General features: G+C 40.5%; 1 protein-coding gene across 1 annotated transcript in view; it reads right to left on the reverse strand.

Annotated features, from left to right (window-relative positions):
- The window catches only part of dmd (dystrophin), a 500,806-nt gene that overhangs the window by 164,808 nt on the left and 316,069 nt on the right, over positions 1-19,929 (reverse strand). The window contains exons 30-32 of the mRNA XM_080421894.1: positions 19,211-19,381; positions 4,620-4,802; positions 430-564 (exon numbers count right to left, since the gene is read on the reverse strand). Of these exons, the coding sequence (XP_080278020.1) occupies positions 430-564; positions 4,620-4,802; positions 19,211-19,381 (489 nt within the window). The remainder of the gene's footprint in view (positions 1-429; positions 565-4,619; positions 4,803-19,210; positions 19,382-19,929) is intronic.

A 19,929-nucleotide genomic window follows, 5' to 3' on the forward strand; every position in this document is an offset into this window, starting at 1 on the left:
AAGGTGATCCCCTCATTACACACATAGAGGTCTCGTACAATCGGGGGAAAAAAATTAAAAACATTAGGTAATCCGCTCCATAGTTGCAGCCAGTTGAAAATAGTCGAAAATAGTCAAAAATACATATTTTAGAAAAAAAGTACACTGTGAAGGAAAAAAAAAAATAATAATATTTTTTTTCCCCAAGCCACAATGCATGGCTTCTCAAAAACGGTCCGGACCGTTTTTGGCACTCAATGTGTTAATAAGGGCGATCATAATTCAAACATAAAAGAATAGAGATCAAATAGAGCCTCATCATCATACATACTATAATGTAATGTAGACCTTATTAATCCCAGAGCAGGTGTACATTTCGTTTCAACTTCGCCCAGCTGTTGGCTGCTCAGATGGACTGGGTCTTTTTGACGACCGACGTCTCCTACTTACGTCCAGGGCCTCCTGCAGCTCCTCGGCGCCGCCCTGCAGGTTGTCCGTCTCGTCCAGCTTCTGCTCCAGCTGGTCCAGGAAGGCGTTCTCCTGCTCCAAGTAGGAGAGCAGCTCACACCAGCACGCCCACACCTCCTGCAATACACACACACACGCACAGACACACACACACACACACACACACTATGTTAGGGCAGTGATTTTAGGATTTTAGTGATTTTACATAATTTGTCTCATGTTTAATCCATTAAGACCTGAGACCGATTCTACAAATGGCTTCTAAATCAGCAGTTTCTCACACTTTTTTCTTAATGTTCAAAAATAGCAGATGTACAAGTTCGCAGCATGGCACGAAGTGACAAACGCACGCGCACGCGCGCGCACGCGTACACACACACACACACACACACACACACACACACACACACACACACACACACACACACACACACACAGATAGATATATAACAGTGTGTCTCTGATCACAAAAGCAGGCCTATCACCTGCTGTAAGTCTCACATCTATAACGAGAGAGAGAGAGAGAGAGAGAGAGAGAGAGAAAGAGAGAGAGAGAAAGAGAGAGAGAGAAAGAGAGACAGACAGACAGACAGACAGACAGACAGACAGACAGACAGACAGACAGACAGACAGACACACTAGGGCTCTGTGCCGCCTTACCCCTTATGCCTAAACTATTTTGACATTTTTTGCCATTTTGAAAATAGTTGATCTACAAGCTCACAACGTGTCGACGTAGATTGGCTATTTTCACTATTTTCATTTTTTTTTTAAATGCCTAAAACGTTTAGGCATAAGGTTAGGGCCCACAGAGACAGATAGAGAACTAGAGAACTTAACAGAGAGAGAGAGAGAGTATTCAGAATAAACCTTTTTTTTTACTGCCGTTCTAAATATTTCATCCAAAGAGGAGAGGAGAGATTAATACGAGCCCATAAGTGAGGTGTCACTGGAGCACTATTACTGTAGAACTATTGTCTAAATAACCTGCGCTTACCTCCAAACATTCATTACCAACACAAGCACACACCTACGCACACAAAAACATACACACACACACACACCCACACACACACTTGCCCAAGGCTGTCCAAGTATCAGCAAGTAATGTTTTGAGTTACAATGAAAGAGAGAACATTATCTCTCTAAGAGACTCAAGTGAGGTTAACACTTGGAATTCTTGAGCACTATATGTCAAGGTTATGTAAATCCTGAGGCGTTTGGACCCCAAAACCAAACTTTTCTCGATCGATATATCATTTTATCTTTGCAACCTTCATCGTGAACCCCAAAAGGTTGGTTTCTAATGATTCTGGAGACTTCCATGACCTTTTCTCTAACACCGCCCTTTATACAAAAACTAAACAAAACAGTTATTTCTCGTGGCATTTTCAAGCTTTTAGTCCAGTGTACAAAAAGGGTGTCTTCCTTGACATTAAAACGTTTGAGAACACACTGCTTTAGTCCGCTGGTTCTCAAAGTGGGGTCCTTGGGGCGGGGAGGGGGGTTCCAGGGGAACTTGTACATCTGCTATTTTTGAAAAAATATCAAAAATGTTTGGAAAATGTTGAATAATTTGGATTATTATTTTTTTGTACATAAATCTTCTCTTCTGGGGGTCACTGGCACAACATCTTTTCAGATGGGTGTCCTCTGCCAAATACATATCAATTTGGGGTCACTGTCCTTGACATGCGATGATATATTAAGGACTTACTGGAATGTTGAGGCCACAGTTTGATATAAATCTGCTCCGGCGGCACTAATTACAGCCCTTTGGGATGCCAAGAGGATGGCAAGATCTGCCACCCGCTATAGTATTCACATTTAACCTCAAATTCAGTTATTTTATGCATATCGTCTCTGTCGGGTGGAAACCTCACATGTCCAAAACTGTTACTTTTCAGAATTCAAATGCAAAAATAGCAAAAGTAGCAGATATACAAGCTGAAAACGTGTCCCTAATTGTTATTTTGTTCACCTCATGTTTTGCAGACTATTCAGTTTTTAGGATCACCACTGATTGCATCTAAACTCACGCATGTGATGTGACACACAGATTCATGTTTGGTTATGTCGTTATACAGTAGGTGAACATTTAAAGAAATGTAAAAAAAAAAGACACAAAAAAGATATGTGGTTGAAAAATTGCAAACATAGCCAAACTACAATCTCAAAACTGCGAGCTCGAAAATCGCCAACTTCTGCATATTTAACCTATTAAGACCGGGAACACATCTGTGTCGTTTTTAGATTTATTTGGCTATTAAAAAAAATAGCAGATAAACAAGCTCATAGCTCGAGCTTGTAGATCTGCAAAAAATCTTATCATATTTAAATCTTTAAATATATACTTTTTAAAGCGAACATTTGTGACTCATATCTTTGCTTCTGACGGTCCCTGGAACAAAATATTTTACAAATGTTCGCTTAAAAAAAATCTATATTCAAAGATTTGCAAACATTTTCATGATTTTTCTAAAATAGCAGATCTACAAGCTCATAGCGCGGCACTTGGTGCCGCGCTATGAGCTTGTATATCTGCTATTTTTGAATAGCCAAATAAATCTTAAAATGACACAATTGCGTTCCCGGTCTTAATGGGTTAAATAGCAGAATAACGACTGCTGTATCCTTGGTTATGCTCACTGTAGTTCCTCTCGGCTACCTTGATGACGACCTCGTGGTTGAAAAGCGTTTTTTTGGTTTGTACGTTTTATCATTGAATTGTGGGAACAAGAAAAGCTTTTAACACCGTGACCACAGAGAACGTACTCTGCTTGACCGCAGCAGGGACACGCGTGCTAAATTAATGCACATAATCATCACTGTAACTGTATTAATGTTCATGTTTTTCCAGCTAAAAAAACATGGATTTCAATGTAACTTTCAAACACGGGGCAACGGGGCCACTCTATAAGCGGGATAATCCACTCTGAGCCCTTATCAGGAAATGATGCACTCTCCTCCGTGTATTATGTAATTGCATTATGCTAATTAATTAGCATCTGCATCAATGCATTATATTTCAATATCCGCCCCCCCGCCCGCTCGTCGTGGATTATCCCCGTGGCTTAAAATTAAATATCTTGTGAATTTAGAGCCGTTTAGGAGGGTTTTTATAAATATGTAACCAATTTATTTTCCGCCTATTTTCTGAAAAGTGGCAGTTTTGGACATACAAGGTTTCTGCCCGACAGCAGAAACCTCTTATCTCCATATTGTAACTTTTTTTTCTTCCTGTTTCTTCATCTCAAACCCCCATCTCAAAATATTTTGAGATGGGGGTCCGCGGCCAAATACATATCATTTTGGGGGTCCTTGACATGGAAAAAGTTTGAGCACCACTGATATAGCAACCAAACAACAATTATTTGGCCGCAGACCCCCATCTCTTTTGTTCCAGGGACCAACATACACTGTTTTTGTATGCTTTTATCTTATAGACCTGTATATGAATTGGAAAATACCAATGAAGAAACCTTGAACAAAGAAGTTGTACCGAAAATGTATATTTTATTTTTATGGACTTTGTTTTTTATTACTCACTGTCTGATGAGCCATACCCAGCAGAACAAAACAAAAAAAAGTCAATGCAGCTCTCTACAAAAAGATCAGTGGAAAAGTACCATTAAAACTTGTATCCACGCTACACCGTCTCAGCCTGCGCATACAATGTAGTCTCTGCTGACTTTTCTTATAGACGGTATCGGTGTTGGAACACAGCTTCAGCCTAGAATCAATCATCGCGCTCATATTCTTCGACGGTTTCTATCTCCATCCTCACGGATTTGATTTGTTCAGGACGACTCAAAGCACACTACTGAGGCAGTGGCCTAGTGTTAAGATACACATCGTCTCTGTCGGGTGGAAACCTCATATGTCCCGAACTGTTACTTTTCAGGATTCAACTTCAAAAGTGTCAAAAGCAGCAGATCTACAAGCTCGAAACGCGGCGCGAAGCGACGCGTTTCGAGCTTGTAGGTCTGCTGCTTTTGATACTTTTGTGTGACACGGTGGTGTCACAAAAAAAGTGTGTGAGTTGATGTTTTAATGTAGAGAGAGAGAGAAAGAGAGAGGAATATAAAACCACATGTAGATATAGATATAATTATGCTAATGAAAATCGATGGATAAGACAGACAGACGGACAGACACACACTGCGTCTCACCTCCAGGGTCTTACACTTGCCGTCCAGGCGGCTACAGAGGCGTAGGTAGTTGGCGGTGAGGACGTCCAGCTCGGAGCGCAGGGCATCGTGGGCCGTGGGCGGGGCTTTGGCGATGAAGCTGTTGACGCTGTCCGTCAGCAGCTTGACCTTCAGCTCCTTGGAGTGGACCTCCTCCTGGGCCCTCTGGACAGACAGACGGACGGACACACAGAGAGACAAAGACACAATGAATGGACTTTGTCCTGGGTTCCAAGACAGAGACAGAGAGAGAGACAATGGTGGAAAAAGTACTCACATTTCTTACTTAAGTAAATGTATCAATACTGTGATGTAAAAATATGTTACAAGTAAAAGACCGGAATTCAAAATGTACTTTAGTACAAAAGTATTGGCATCAAAATGTACTTAAAGTACTCATTTTTGCAGAATGTGTAAAATGTAAAAAAATCGCATCGACGCATTGTGAGCTTGTTGATCTGCTATTTTCAAATGGCCGAAATGTGGTGGGCTGAAGTGGGTAATGTATGTTTTGTAATAATAATCAAAATCTACAAAGTAACTAGTAACTACAGTTTTCAAATAATTGTATTGGAGTAAAAGCACAATATTTGCCTCTGACGCGACGCGTACAGTAGCTTGTAGATCTGCTATTTTCACTACTTGTAAAGTTTTTTTTCATGTATGTTTTTATGGAATTTATGGAAAAAAATGAAAAACGAAATTGAAAATCTTTTGAAATATATACTATATATCTCGCTTTTTTAAATAAGAAGTAAAAAAAAAAAGGATATTTACTTGCGAGTCGCAACCCACAAAAACCACTGCCTTAACCACAAAAAAAACACGCCAACCTGGGCGAAACACCTGGGAAAGACAGAGTCGGCAGGAGGTAGAGCGGCCGCTTGGGAAACGGAAGGTTCCCGGTTTGATCCCGGGCTCCTACCGAGTTACTGTCTAAGTGTCCTTGAGCAGAGCACTGAACCCCTAACCTAACTCCTCCTGTGTGTGTGTGTGTGTGTGTGTGTGTGTGTGTGTGTGTGTGTGTGTGTGTGTGTGTGTGTGTGTGTGTGTGTGTGTGTGTGTGTGTGTGTGTGTGAGAATATAATGCACTTTATAAAGCGCTCTGGATAAAAGGCACTATATAAATGCACCATTTTATTCTAGTTGACCATATAGATCCATATGTTCACCTCAAATCTGCTGTTGATAAAGCAGAACTTCATGGGGGGAGAGAGAGAGAGAGAGAGGGAGGGAGGGAGAGAGAGGAGAGAGAGACCGACCACAGGGCGCACAAATCAACAAAGGGAATCAATGAACAAACACCCACCACTAATCTTTCACCCACTGAGAAACAGAAGAAGAGAGAGAAGGAAAGAAAGGATTGAAAGAAGAGTCAACAAAAAGGGGCTTTATACTTCTCTGCTAACATCTCAGAATAAATAATGTAAGCAAAATAATTTGTAGGTTTAGATTATTAGTACAAAACGGACATTAACCACTTAAGCTTTCATCTATTCAAAAATAGTGGATCTACAAGCTCACGTTTAGATTGTGATGCAACACTTTGTGAGCTTGTAGATGCAATTTGTTTTGACAATTAAAAAAAAAATTGGGACATTCTGCATAATGAGTACTTTTACTTTTGGCACTTTACATACTGTATATGTATTTTAATTTCTGCTGTTGTATCCTACTGACCCACCAAATTGTATATCTTTTGTGAGTGGCAAATGTTTCACAACACCCACTCCATGAATTTCACCCCCAGCCTCTTATAAACATATTTTCTATTGAAAGTGGAGTGGGGCGTCTTTCCTGCGAAAATGACGTCATTTGGCCCGGAACTACCGCGCTAGTAACAAAAAGGAATATCACGCTGTTTTTATGGCTTCATAGGATTTGAAGATGGAAAAACAACAGCAAAATAAAACACAGCTCACGGCAACTAAAGCTCCACTGGCTAAGAGAAACGATCCGCAGATAGTATAAAACAACTAAAAGAACGCTTTTTGAAACGCTTCCGCCTTCTGGTGAAAACAAATGGAATTCTGGGTAGTGCAGGACTCAGATAAAGACCTGCAATGACGGTTGTGACCAGCAGAGGTTGCTAAAAAAAAGAAACTTTCCAGGTACGACTTTAAGTAAACAAATGTAGCACTTCTTCCACCACTAGCAAGATATAAAGAGAGAACGATAGAGGGAGGGGGAGAGAGAGAGAGAGAGAGAGAGAGAGAGAGAGAGAGAGAGAGAGAGAGAGAGAGAGAGAGAGAGAGAGAGAGAGAGAGAGAGAGAGAGAGAGAGAGTGTGAGTCTGGAGACTCACTCTTCAAAGTAAGAAGAGGGCTCGATCAATTCTGAATCTTCAAGTCTAATTGAAAATTATATTAGTTGAATGGAGGGCAGACTTCCAATACTAGCAAAGCTTTTAGCTCCATCTTAAAGCCTAATGTATTTTCAACAAAATAGAATTAGAAATATATCATCTTACAGAAATGGGAAGGCAAAACGGAAGTCTGCTGGCTAAAGGCCAACATTGATATAAATGCTATAGCAGCGATGCTAGTGCAGTTTTCAATTTAAGAGGCACTTACTCATATAGATATACAACTACACAAAATATACAGCTCTGTCTGTACCTAAACTTTAAACAAATAAATGATGTCCACATTATTTTTCCTAAATTATGTGCGTGCACACTACAGTGAGGAAACAAAAGCCTAGCCAAGAACTACACTGATAGATGTCAAACTGGATGTTGACATTGGTACAAACGTTACAACTTCCCAGTCTAGATCAGGGGTCTTCAACGTTTTTCAGGCCACGGACCCCTTAGCTGAGAGAGAGATGAGGACCCCCCCCCCCCACTATACAGTATATTGGATTCATGTTAAATGTGTGTTTTCAGACATTAAACCACTAAAACCCTCAATACTTTGTTAACTTGAACTTTGGCTCGGTACTTGGTCTTCTCTTTTTTCCCTGTACACTCACAACGCTTGTAGATCTGCTATTTTCGGCTAGGGATATTTCACTTTCAAAACAAATTTGGGTCATCTTATCGGACGTCTACTCAGGCTTTTGGGAGCACCCCGGACCGTTTTTAAGTTGCTTGATTCAGTATTTAAATATTTGATATTGATTTTATCAGACACGCCCCCTTCCTATACAAACTCATTGTAACATTTTAACCATGGTAGATTAATCTAAAACACCTGTCCTTGGTTCTGGTGACTGATATTGTCCTTCTAATACGTGAGGAGACAAAAAAATGAATATCAAATATCTAAATACTGAATCAAGCACCCCCCCACCGCCTCCCGTAGTATCTCTGCGGACCCCCCCTGTTGAATACCCCTGCTCTAGATCAAAAGTAAAAGTCCATAACTTTCACATGGCTCTTGAGTTTCCAAGACCTACAGTAATAAAGCTAACATAACATGCTAAAATGTAACAACAACCACCAATGCTTGTGAATCAACAGCAACAACAAAGTGCAACTCCCTACCCTCCTTCCATAAAAGAGCTCCTGTCTGCAATTTGCAACTGGACCTAGACAAGTCTTCCATCTTGCCAAAATAAATGACCCCCCACTGTTTAGCTGTAAAATATATATTTTACTGCTCCTAGTATCCATGATTCTTGTTTAGTATTGCATGTCTTTATTGATTAATTGAATAGATAGGACCACAATGGAAACAAGGCCTTAGGGCTTTTTGTGTAATCCTTTTAGCATTAATGTATGACAGTACCTTTGTACCTTTTGCAAACTGTTCATTAAAATAAAGTATTCAATCAATCAATCAAAACAACAACTTATAATAATAACTAATTAGACTTACAAAATTCCATGACTTTCCTCTGTCTGGAATAGACTTTTAAAAATTCCAGAAATTGTCTGTGGTAGTAGTGAGGCTACTTCTATAATACCAGGCCCGACAGATTATTTTGAGAATCATATTTTTCATTTTACAATATGCCACTGACAGTCTCATAGGCTATATTTTCGCTATAATGTCCAAATAGAGGAAATCAAGCAGCAGAGTGGAGTGTGGCGCTGAATGCCGTGGGGGAAAGAAGTGTATAGCCTAAGCTTCTGTCAGGGCTTCAATCTTGCACATTCGTGCCACTGTCTTGGGTGGAAGGACCACTTTGAAGGAGCCATGCTTTGTCTCGTGGTGCCGTCGAAAAAAAGTTGATTCCAATTGCAAGCAGCCACAACTTTGCTGCTGATAAGACACAATGGCTTTGCATTGATGAACCCAGGTAGAATGAACGCATAGTATGCTGTCCATTCCTCTGTGTCATTTTAGTATTAACCACTTTAACCATTATTTTAAGCTCATAGCGCGGCACCGAGTGCCACGCTATGAGCTTGTAGATCTGCTATTTTAGAAAAATCTTAAAAATGTGTGCAAATCTTTTGAATATATATGGTTTTTAAAGCGACATTTTTTTACTCAAATCTTTGCTCCTGGGGGTCCCTGGAACAAAAATATTTTGAGATGGGGGTCCGAGGCCAAATACATATAATTTTGGGGCTCCTTGACATGAAAAAAGATTGAGAACCACTGAATATTATAGCACCATTAGTGTTTCAGAAATTTGTTAGGATTTACAAGACATTTGTAGAATCCCCAGAAGCAAAGATTTGAGTTACAAATGTTTGCTTTAAAAAAAGCTTTTAAAATAGCAGATCTACAAGCTCATAGCGTGGCACTCTGTGCCACACTTTGATCTTGTATATCTGCAATTTTTGAAAGGCCAAAGAAATCTAAAAATTACACAGATGCGTTCCCGGATTGAATGGAAACGAAATGTTTAGACTTTTGGATAGTGCCATACTGCCATTTTTATTCTTGCTAATGTAGCAGCAGGCTAGCTCAATTAAGCAGGCTACACACGTAGTGTACATTAGCTAGCCCCAAGCACACAAACAATCAATCAATCCAGTAATAATTTGATGTTGTACAGAACGTCTAGGAGGAGGGTGTAATGATTATGAGAATAAAAGTATATCAAATCGTTATTAGAATAAGTTTCGGCTCCACTAAATGGTAATTCCACACATGTATTATTCACAGTGATGGAAAGGCTGGAAAACAGATAATTTATACAATATATTATTATGCCACCGACAATATATAGCAAATCGTTGCTGTCGGGCAGAAACCTCCTATCTCCATATTTAAGCTTTTGTGTTTTTTTTCCTAAATGAACACTCTTCTTCCTCATGCTACAGCGTCACACAAAAGCATCAAGAGTAGCAGATCCACGATCGCGGCGCATTTCGAGCTTGCAGATCTGCTACTTTTGCCGTTTTTAGAATTTGTATACCGAAAAGCAACCGTTTCCACCCGACAGGGACGCTAATTTATTTTTCATCCATTCTCTGCAACTCCCACAGATGTATATGTCTTATAAGGCGGTCTGCCAACGGAGTTCCAGTAAAAAAATAACATTTTTTTTTAACTATCAACTTCTTAAATTAGCCTTTGATTTATGTTCTGACCCTAAACTATCTAATGGCTCAGAGCAAAATTGGCCCGAGGCCAAACTCACTTGCTGACCGGCCCCTGCTCTGACCGCCTAGTTGCAAACGATCGCTATTAACCATTAAGCCCTTAATACTTGATCATAAGACGCATCTTACATTAAAATTGGCTTAAAGGAGTAGTTCACCAAAAAAATTAGTTATTTTCTATCAATTGCACAACCCATAAAGCCTTGAAGTTATGGAGATTTTTATTTGTTTTTGCGTATTCATAAGCCAGTCATTTGATGAATGGCGGAGTCTCTGGTAGGGGACTCAATGGAGACTCTTTGACTCCGGCCGCCAAATTATTGGCTTAGAAATGCGACAAAAACCTCCATGTATTCAAGGCTTCATGGGGTGTGTAATTGATTGAAAATAAGTAATTATTTGGGTGAACACCTCCTTTAAGGGAGGACCGGCTGGCCGGCGGTCCACTTTGTTACACTCATGTCACCATGACTCAGCCATAACCATATAAGGAGTTCCCAATGCAGCCATGCCCACATATGGAGTGTGTTGTCTAACCTCAATGTGTCGTCATGGCATCAGGCACATCAGTCAGCTCCATATATGGGCATATACTGATGACATCAGCGATCTCCATATATGGGCATAACAGGGACAAGGGCTAACAGATACAGATATCTCCTTAATAATAATAACAATAATTATTTCCTCCTTTAATAGCATGCCCACAATAGACCCGCCCGGATCAAAATTCTTAAAGACGGGGTGCCGTGATTTTCAGTGATTTCTCCCCCCTCTAAAACATAATCATCAGGTATTATGGTTATACTAGGAGGAAGATTTTTTTCAAAAAAGTGTACAGAAATTGTTAAAATTATGTTTTTATGTGGACACACCTCCAGTTCATTAAGTATACCTGGTTCTCACCTTAGCACCTGCTCCACCACCTAAGCACCACCCACCTGTCCTAGTCCCTCCTCCTCCTCATGCCCACACCTGTTGTGTTATGATAATGAGGGGGAGGGTACATTTTTACTATGTCACTAAAGGGCTGTTTTTCTATTGGCACGTTTGACCCTCAAGGTTTCAGCCTCCAGGTAGAAACTCAAAATAGTCAGAGAAGACATAAAACACCATAAAAACACCACCAGGGGGCTTAATGAAGTTCTATCAACCTCACAGACACATGAAAAACAGAAAAAGTGCAAAACCATTGCACCACCTCTTTAAATTGCCCTCAAATGCTGTATAGTTTGAAGAGACATTATCATAGTTAACTTATTATTTAGTCATTTTCAACTTTATCAAAGAGCGAGGTTTATACCGTGTCCGTGACATTTATTATATCCCCTATAATACCTTATTTATCCTGGGAAAGATAAAAAAATGTACTAAATAAAAGCGTCGCATGGGGGAATGCGAGAGAATCGACACCTTTCAGAATGGAGGAATCCAAAGACGCGTGAAAGCGAGAGGATCAACAGCAGCTCTGAACAAATGCACCGATCGATGAGACATGAGCAGAGGAGAACGAGAGGGAGGGAGATTAACCCATTACGGCCGGGAACGTATCTGTGTGTCATTTTTAGATTTCTTTGGCTATTCAAAAATAGCAGATGTACAAGCTTGTGGTGCGGCCGCACCACAAGCTTGTAGATCTGCTATTTTTTTTTTAAATCAAGAAAATGTGTGCAAGTCTTTGAATATATATATTTTTAAAGCGAACATTTGCAACTCAAATCTTTGCTTCTGGGGGATTCTACAAATGTCTTCTAAATCCTAACAGTTTAAAAAAAAAAACGTATGTTATGCTACAGTGGTTCTCAAACGTTTTCATGTAAAGGACCCCCAAAATGATATACAGTATTTGGCCGCGGACCCCATCTCAAAATATTTTGTTCCAGGGACCCCCAGAAGCAAAGATTTCAGTAAAAAAATTGCTTTAAAAATAATAATAATAATAACCGAAGTATAAAATAATGGTTAAAGTGGTTACACAGATGCGTTCCCGGTCTTAATGGGTTAAGAGAGAGAGACAGAGAGAGAGAGAGAGAGAGAGAGAGAGAGAGAGAGAGAGAGAGAGAGAGAGAGAGAGAGAGAGAGAGAAATCCTTGTGTGTATTCTTGCAGTGTTCGCACCGAGTGACCTCGGTACATAGAAATACTGTACATACAAACAGAGCAATTAACGTTAAATACATTTGAAAATTGCTGCTACTTGTCCCAAATGGTTTCATACCCAGTGAATGCAAAACATTGAAATACCGCTCTCATTTTTCTCCCCAAGGTTTATCCCAAGCTAACCAATCCTATGTGTGATGTGGATGTATAACTATTTCTGACGGGAAATGCACAATTCTTATGGTTTTGTAAGATGGCTCTTCACAGCTAAGATGTAACACAGCTCTGTTTTACATTTATTTATTCCCATTTCATTTGTAGGCTACTGTTGCTTTGGCAATGTAAACGTATGTTTTCTCATGCCAATAAAGCTCCTTTGAATTGAATTGAGAGACAGACAGACAGACAGACAGACAGACAGACAGACAGACAGACAGACAGACAGGCAGGCAGTGATGTGAGGACAGGACAGGACAGGAGCGCCATTTAACTGGAGTAAGTGGAGGTGATGGACGAGAGCATTGCCATAGAAGGGTAAAGGAATAGGTGTGGGGGGGGGTGGAATGAAAGGATAGAAGGAGAAAGAGAGGGCGTGTGTGTGTGTGACTGACTGACTGACTGACTGACTGACTGAGAGTCACATGCAGAAAGACAGGATGAGAAAGAGAGACGGAGTGATTCTGAGTTTAATAATTATAATAATAATAGCCTGAATTTATATAGCGCCTTTCATGAACCCAGGACGCTTTACATCAAAAACAATGGACAACCAACAAACAGACAATCAAATAAAATGACAACAAACAACTATTTGCTATGAGCCTGAGAGAATAGGTGTCTTTTCAAGGCAGCCTTAACTCAGTGACTGCCAATCACGTGTTTTGACGTCAATCCAAAGACCACACCGCCAAGGACGTGTTTTGACCTGTACTGGTGTTTTCAGTGTTTACGCTAGATAGCGCTCTTCGCTAACCTATGAGTCACCATTTGACTCCCGGTGTAGCAGTGAAGCAGCAAATCACATTCACTTCCATTCTAATGGATTTGAGTGCTTTCTGTTGCTTTTTGGACGGAAACAACCTATATTCAACTGCCAATAGCTATGGAACGGATTATCGCGACGGCACGCTTTTTATTTCCAGATTCTACGAGACTTGGATGCGTCTTTTAAAGCAATCGGTGGATGGATCTTTGTGAAGAATAATATTCTATGATTTCTTCAGTGAAAATGCTCGGAATTGCTGGCAAGGTCGGCTATAGACGATTTTTTTACTCAGGCGGTTAATGAGTTAAAAGAGTCCAGTGATGGAGCATGGCTAATCTCCATTGGGAGAGAGTTCGAGTTCCACAGGCTGGGGGGCTGCCACACTGAAGGCTCTGTGCCCCAAAGGCTCTGTCAGTTTCCGTGACAGAGTACGTTTTTGGAGGTACTGAGGAGCCATATGAATATTTACAGGAAGAGACTAGACCTGTGCTCCGCGGAGCGCAGGTCTCCGTCATAGCCATAATTGGAATGGAACCTAAATATTCTTGATCACATGACCCCAGAGATAATGTGTAACCGATTTGTGTGAGTTTTGGACAAAATCGGTTGGAGTAGTAGCAAAAAGTGTTTTTTGAAGAAAACGCGAAAATGGCCGAAAATCATTCTGCTTTTTAACCATGCTGAGCGAGCAATTGTCAAAAATAGCCGATCTACAAGCTCACACGACGCGTTGTGGGCTTGTGGATCGGCTATTTCCGCTGAAGATATTTAGTGTAGAGGGAAAACAAGGAGGGCGCCTAGTAGAGAGCCCTGGGGCACTCAGAGCAACAAAGTATACTGTAGGGTTTAAGTGCTTAAAAACAGATTGTCAACGTATAATTCTTGTGTTAATACGCAGGGTAATTAATTTCTGTTTGGGAGACATCCCACTACTTCTAGAAAGCCTCGAGCCTAACTTAAACTGACTGTCTGATTCAGCTTTTGGGGACTGGAGAAGCTGTTTAATGAGATTTGTCCTATTTGGTGCCGATATAGCGAGCAAAAAAATTACTTTTTCTTTCTCAACATCACACGCGCCTCTGGGCATGGATGAACATTATTTATTTTTAATCTTTGCACATTTGCCACGGTATAAGAGGGATAATCCACTCAGAGGTTATTGTAAGATAATGGATGAGGCCATTATCCCGTTAAAACCGGGAACGCATCTGTGTCATTTTAAGATTTATTTGGCTATTCGAAAATAGCAGATATACAAGATCATAGCGCGGCACCGAGTGCATTGTAGAGCTGCTATTTTTTGAAAAATCGTGGAAAATTTGTGCAAATCTTTGAATATATAATATATATGTTTTAAAGCGAACATTTAACTCCGATCTGTGCTTCTGGGCGTCCCTGGAACAACATATTTTGAGCTGGGGTTCCGGTGCCGCGCTATGAGCTTGTAGATCTGCTATTTTGAATAGCCAAATAATTCAAAAAATGACACAGATGCTTTCCCGGTCTCAATGGGTTATTTTTCTTTATCCATTTGTGAATCGTCACAAATGCTCCCAGGCTCTCGATGCATAAGCTATCACCACACAATTGGTTAGACATTGTACAGGGCTTCCTGTTATCAGATGCAGCACGATATGTCTCAGGAGTCAGGACATTCAAATGGTGTTCGCTCGCTTGCATTATCCGAATGCTGGCGGATACTGCATAGCGTGACTTTTTAAGAAATTTTTAATACCTTAAAAAAAAAAATCACTGCATCAAAGGTAATCAACAAACTATAAAAATTGGTTAAACAGTGGCCAAATTGTCAAATAATATAAGAAAGAGGCAAACATTTTGTAAATAGCCTCGTTGTGAGCTTGTAGAGCGGCTATTTTCACAATATTTATCCGTGGAACCGAGTCAAACTAAATGTAATGCCTCAACTACTACAATTCCAAGTGCTTGTCAGGGTCGGGGGTCCCCAGTTCAAATATGATTATTTTGGGAGGTCACGGCCTGAAAATGTTGTCAGCCATTGCTGTAGAGTCTACAGCACTTCCACTAAATTAACGCCTTACTTGATCATACAGCAGCATCACACAAAAGCATCAAAAGTAGCAGATCAACAAAAGCTCCAAACCCCGGCGTGAAGAAACACGCTTTGAGCTTGCAGATCTGCTACTTTTTCTGCTTTTGAATTTGAATCATGAAAGTATCTGTCAGGTCGGAGTCGGAATTGGAAAAGGGCACGACGGCAGGCACAGTTGAGTTGACACTGGGGAAAAATAAATTTGATATGAAGTCAAAATGGAAAAAAGGAGGAAATTATACAGCAAACGGGAAAGAGTCTTCTAAAGGATTCAAAGAGACTCTGTGAATTCGAGAGACTATGCGTTTAAAAAAAGGTAAATTGGATGACGAGTCAAGGAAGGCAGAGTCGGCTCGGGGAAAGTGATAGTACTCAGGATATGTTAAATAGTTTACGCTCGGTGCCTAAATTTAATGAGAAAGAGGTTGAAACTTTTTTTTTTTCACTAGCTCATTTGTTGTGTGTCTCCATCAGTCTCGTAAATTGCTTCGAGCCACCTGTTGCTGAGAAAGCGTGAGGCCACAAGCTGAAGGAAATAAAACGAGAACTGGAGAGACTTTGTGTTCTGAGTTGACATTAACGCATTAATAAATCGTTGCTCTCAGGCAGAAACCTCTTATCTCCATATTTAGATGTTTTTAATATTTTCCCCCCCTTTCTTTTTGTAAATTTGTACCCTACTTCGTCATGCGACAGTAGCACACAAGAGTAGCAAAAAATAGCCAATCTACAACCTAAAAATGTGTCGCATCGCAACGCGTTTTGAGCTTGTAGAACGGCTGTTTTGTGCATTTAACACAATCCACCCACAAAGAACAGTTTGGACTGGATTCAACAACTAATGGATTTGGATTTCCTTAAGGGCAGATCTCAAAAGGTAAGGGTACAGGATCCGGAACCGGAGAAAACGGAGGAACCGGATCCAACACTGTTAGAGCTGGTATGAGGACTTGCAAGGGTTCATTTGGAACCCCCGAGTAACCCAGAAATAACCAACTTTGACAACCACGACTACAGTATGCAGTATGATTGAATTTGTGTTTATCAAAACAATATATAGATTTTTTTTGTTTTAATATAGGAATCGTTAAAAGGAACTGTTAAGGAATCGGACCGCTAAGAGGGAATGGTTACAGGAACCGCAATCATTAACTCTTTTATTGCCAAAAACGGGAATTCCCGTCCGATTCTACTATGGCTCTCATGGCCAAGGACGGAAATTATTTAAAAACATTTTTTTAATATATATATATATATTTTTTTGTTTATCTCAAAGGAACTAGGAGATAACGCTATCCAAAAAATTGCTGCTCCATTCACTTCAATGTTAAAAAATAAACGGAGGAAAAATGCACATTTCTCGTGGCACTGGGAGGACGACACAGCCTGAAATAAGTCTGGCAATGAAAGAGTTAAAATCTGGCACTGGCACAGACAGCAGCATAGGACATTGTGCGGTCAACTTTGCTGTATATTTAATACGCAGACTTTGTCGACTTGCCGTGAGACCTCATATTTGAATCGGAACACATCCGAGAGAAGCTGATTTTATGTTATTTTTTGAGATGTGATGCCTCACCGCCCAGCTCTATCTAGGATCAGTGGAGAGGAGATTGAGGTCGTGACAGAGAATAAATAGATTCCAATCTATCCCGGGACAAACTTCTTAGAAAGCTGAACTTCTTTAACCTTGATACAATGCTCACTCTATTGGCAGAAATCTTTTTTTATTTAGACCAGCAGGAGTCTTCAACGTTTTTTTTTTCAGGCCAAGGACCCCTTAGCTGAGAGAGACAAAGCAGGGACCCCCCAAAACACACACACACACACACACACACACACACACACACACACACACACACACACACACACACACACACACACACACACACACACACACACACACACACACACACACACACACACACACACACACACACACACTACAATGTATAAACATATGTTACAAATATACTTTTTCATAGATTTCATAGATAGCTTCTTAGACTTGTCTGACAGCACTATCATCAATGTTGTGTAAATTAATGTTGTTTTTTTGTTTGTTATCTTTTCTATTACATTGGATTATGTTCTGTCATTTAACCACTTAAACCCTCAATACTTGGAACCCTTGGCTCTGTACTTGGTTCACTCTTTTTTGCACCAAACCTCTTGGCCCTCTTGGCCCGAAAATAGCTGATCTACACGAAGATATCTATGAAATCTATGAAAAGGTATAATGTGCAACACAATTTTATACAATATGTATTGGGGGTGGGGGGGTCCCTGCTTCATCTATCCCTCAGCTAAGGCAGTGCTTCTCAACATTTTCAGGCCGCGACCCCCCAAAATAATCCTATTTGAACTGGGGACCCCCACCCTGACAAGAACTTGGAATTGTAGGAGTTGAGGCATTATATTTAGTTCGACTCGGTTCCCAAATAGCAGATCTACAAGCTCACAACGCCAAGCCTACCAATTTCTGCCGCTTTCTTATACTATTTGACAATTTGGCCAAATGTTTGACCAGTTTTCATAGTATAGTTTGTTGATTACTTTTGATGCAGTAATGGTCTTCTTTCTTTTCATTTCAGTAAATTGTTTTAGGTGTTAAAAAGGTCTTGAAAGTCCTTAAATTGTCACTTTACTGTCATCTGAGGTAATTAGAATGTACTTGAGTAAAAGTATCAAAATGTACTAAAAGGACCAAAAGTAAAAGTACTCAATATGCAGAATGTCTCATTTCACAAGTTTTCAAATGTCTAAAAATGTATTAAAGATATTTGGAAAATAGTCGATCTACAAGCTCACTATGCGTCGCGGTGCGCCACAAACCACAAAAATAAAACAGGGCCCTATAGATGTGCTTCATCGTAGTTCGGACGTCAACGCACTTACCTCTCTCCGCTGGGAGAGAGAGACAAAGGCTATAAAACGCACGGATGGTAGCTTTAAATGCATACCTTCTCTGTGATTATATTTAATATGGCTGCTATTACTGTAGAGTGTTGGATTATTAGTTGCTTTTTCTTTATCTGATGTGCTTTTCAATGTGACTATACGTTCTGCGCTGTACCACAAATTGCCCCCCTGGAGGACATTAACGTTTCCTAAGTGTATAAAGTCTATGTTTATTATTTAAGAAGAGTTTTCAGTGCTTGTTGGCCAGCATTCCTCTTTGTCCACAGTCCAATATTTGGAAATTAGCTAGCTGGAGTAGAAAACCTTGTATTGGCAGGGCTCTAACAAGCATTATCCCCACATCTACCATTATCGTCGCTGTCGGGCAGAACCTCATATCTCCCTGTGAATGTTTTTTTTTGTAAATCAACTCCCTACTTCACCATACAAGACGCACGAAAGTAGTGAAAATAGCCACTCTACAAGCTCGCAACGCGTCGCATCACAGCACGCTGTGAGCTCGTAGAGAGGCTATTGTCACTACTTTCAAATGTTATTTAAAACTAATTATGAAAAAAGGAACTGGGTTTTGGACAGGTAGCCCTAAGCGTATAAGTTCAATAAGGAAGATCTCTCTCTCTCACACTTTCATCTTTATTGCTGGGGATGCTTCACTAACATCATTTCATTCACAGCTTGAAGCGTGAGCACTTCCAATGTGTGTGTGTGTGTGGGGGGGGGGGGGGGTTCTCCCTTATTAAAAGATAATCTTTTATGTTAAATAGTCTAATCGCCATCATGTTTTATCTTTTATTCAATAAAACCTTTCGTTTGCAACAACTTCATCTCTCCTTTATCAACGATATGTGAATGCAGAGACAGACAGACAGACAGACAGACAGACAGACAGACAGACAGACAGACAGACAGACAGACAGACAGACAGACAGGCAGACAGACAGACAGACAGACAGGCAGACAGGCAGACAGACAGACAGAGAGAGAGAGAGTGTACCTTGAGTTCCTCCACGGCCTTGCGGAGCTCCTCGGGGGTCTTGTAGGTGAAGTCTCTCTCCAGGTAGTCCTCCTCGGCCTGGTTGATCCACTCCTGCATCTCCTGCATCTCCTTCCTCAGGGCCATGGTCTTGTCCAGACCCCCCTTCAGGGCAGACTTCTTAGCATAGGCCTGGGATGGGACGGAGAGGGAGAACCAGCGGTGTAAAGTAACTGAGTACATTTATTTTTTACTTCCCTTGAGTATGTCCAATTGTCAGTACTTTTACTTCTACTCCACTACATCTCAGGGGCTAATATTGTACTTTTACTCCACTACAATTATTTGAAAAATGTAGTTACTAGTTACTTTGTAGATTTTTATAATTATCACAAAGCATACATTAACCACTTAAGCCCTGTATTTTGGCCATTTGAAAATAGCAGATCTACAAGCTCACATTGTGAGCTTGTAGATCTGCTATTTTCAAATGGCTGAAATATAAAGGTATACTGTCGATCTGCTACTTTTGCTATCTTTTTATTTTGAGTCCTGAAAAGTAACAGTTTTGGACATATGAGGTTTCCCCCCCAGACAGAGACGATGTGTTGTATTATTTCTAAGACTCCTCCTCCGCGTTCCGCCTCCTCCGCTACTCCCTTTGCTCCTCCTGTACCTGCAGGCTACATTATGATCCAGCCCAGCGGTTCTCTAACTATTTGACTTTCAAGGACAGAGCT

The sequence above is a fragment of the Gymnoscopelus braueri genome (assembly GCF_963280865.1).
Source record: "Gymnoscopelus braueri genome assembly, chromosome: 24".
NCBI lineage: Eukaryota > Metazoa > Chordata > Actinopteri > Myctophiformes > Myctophidae > Gymnoscopelus > Gymnoscopelus braueri.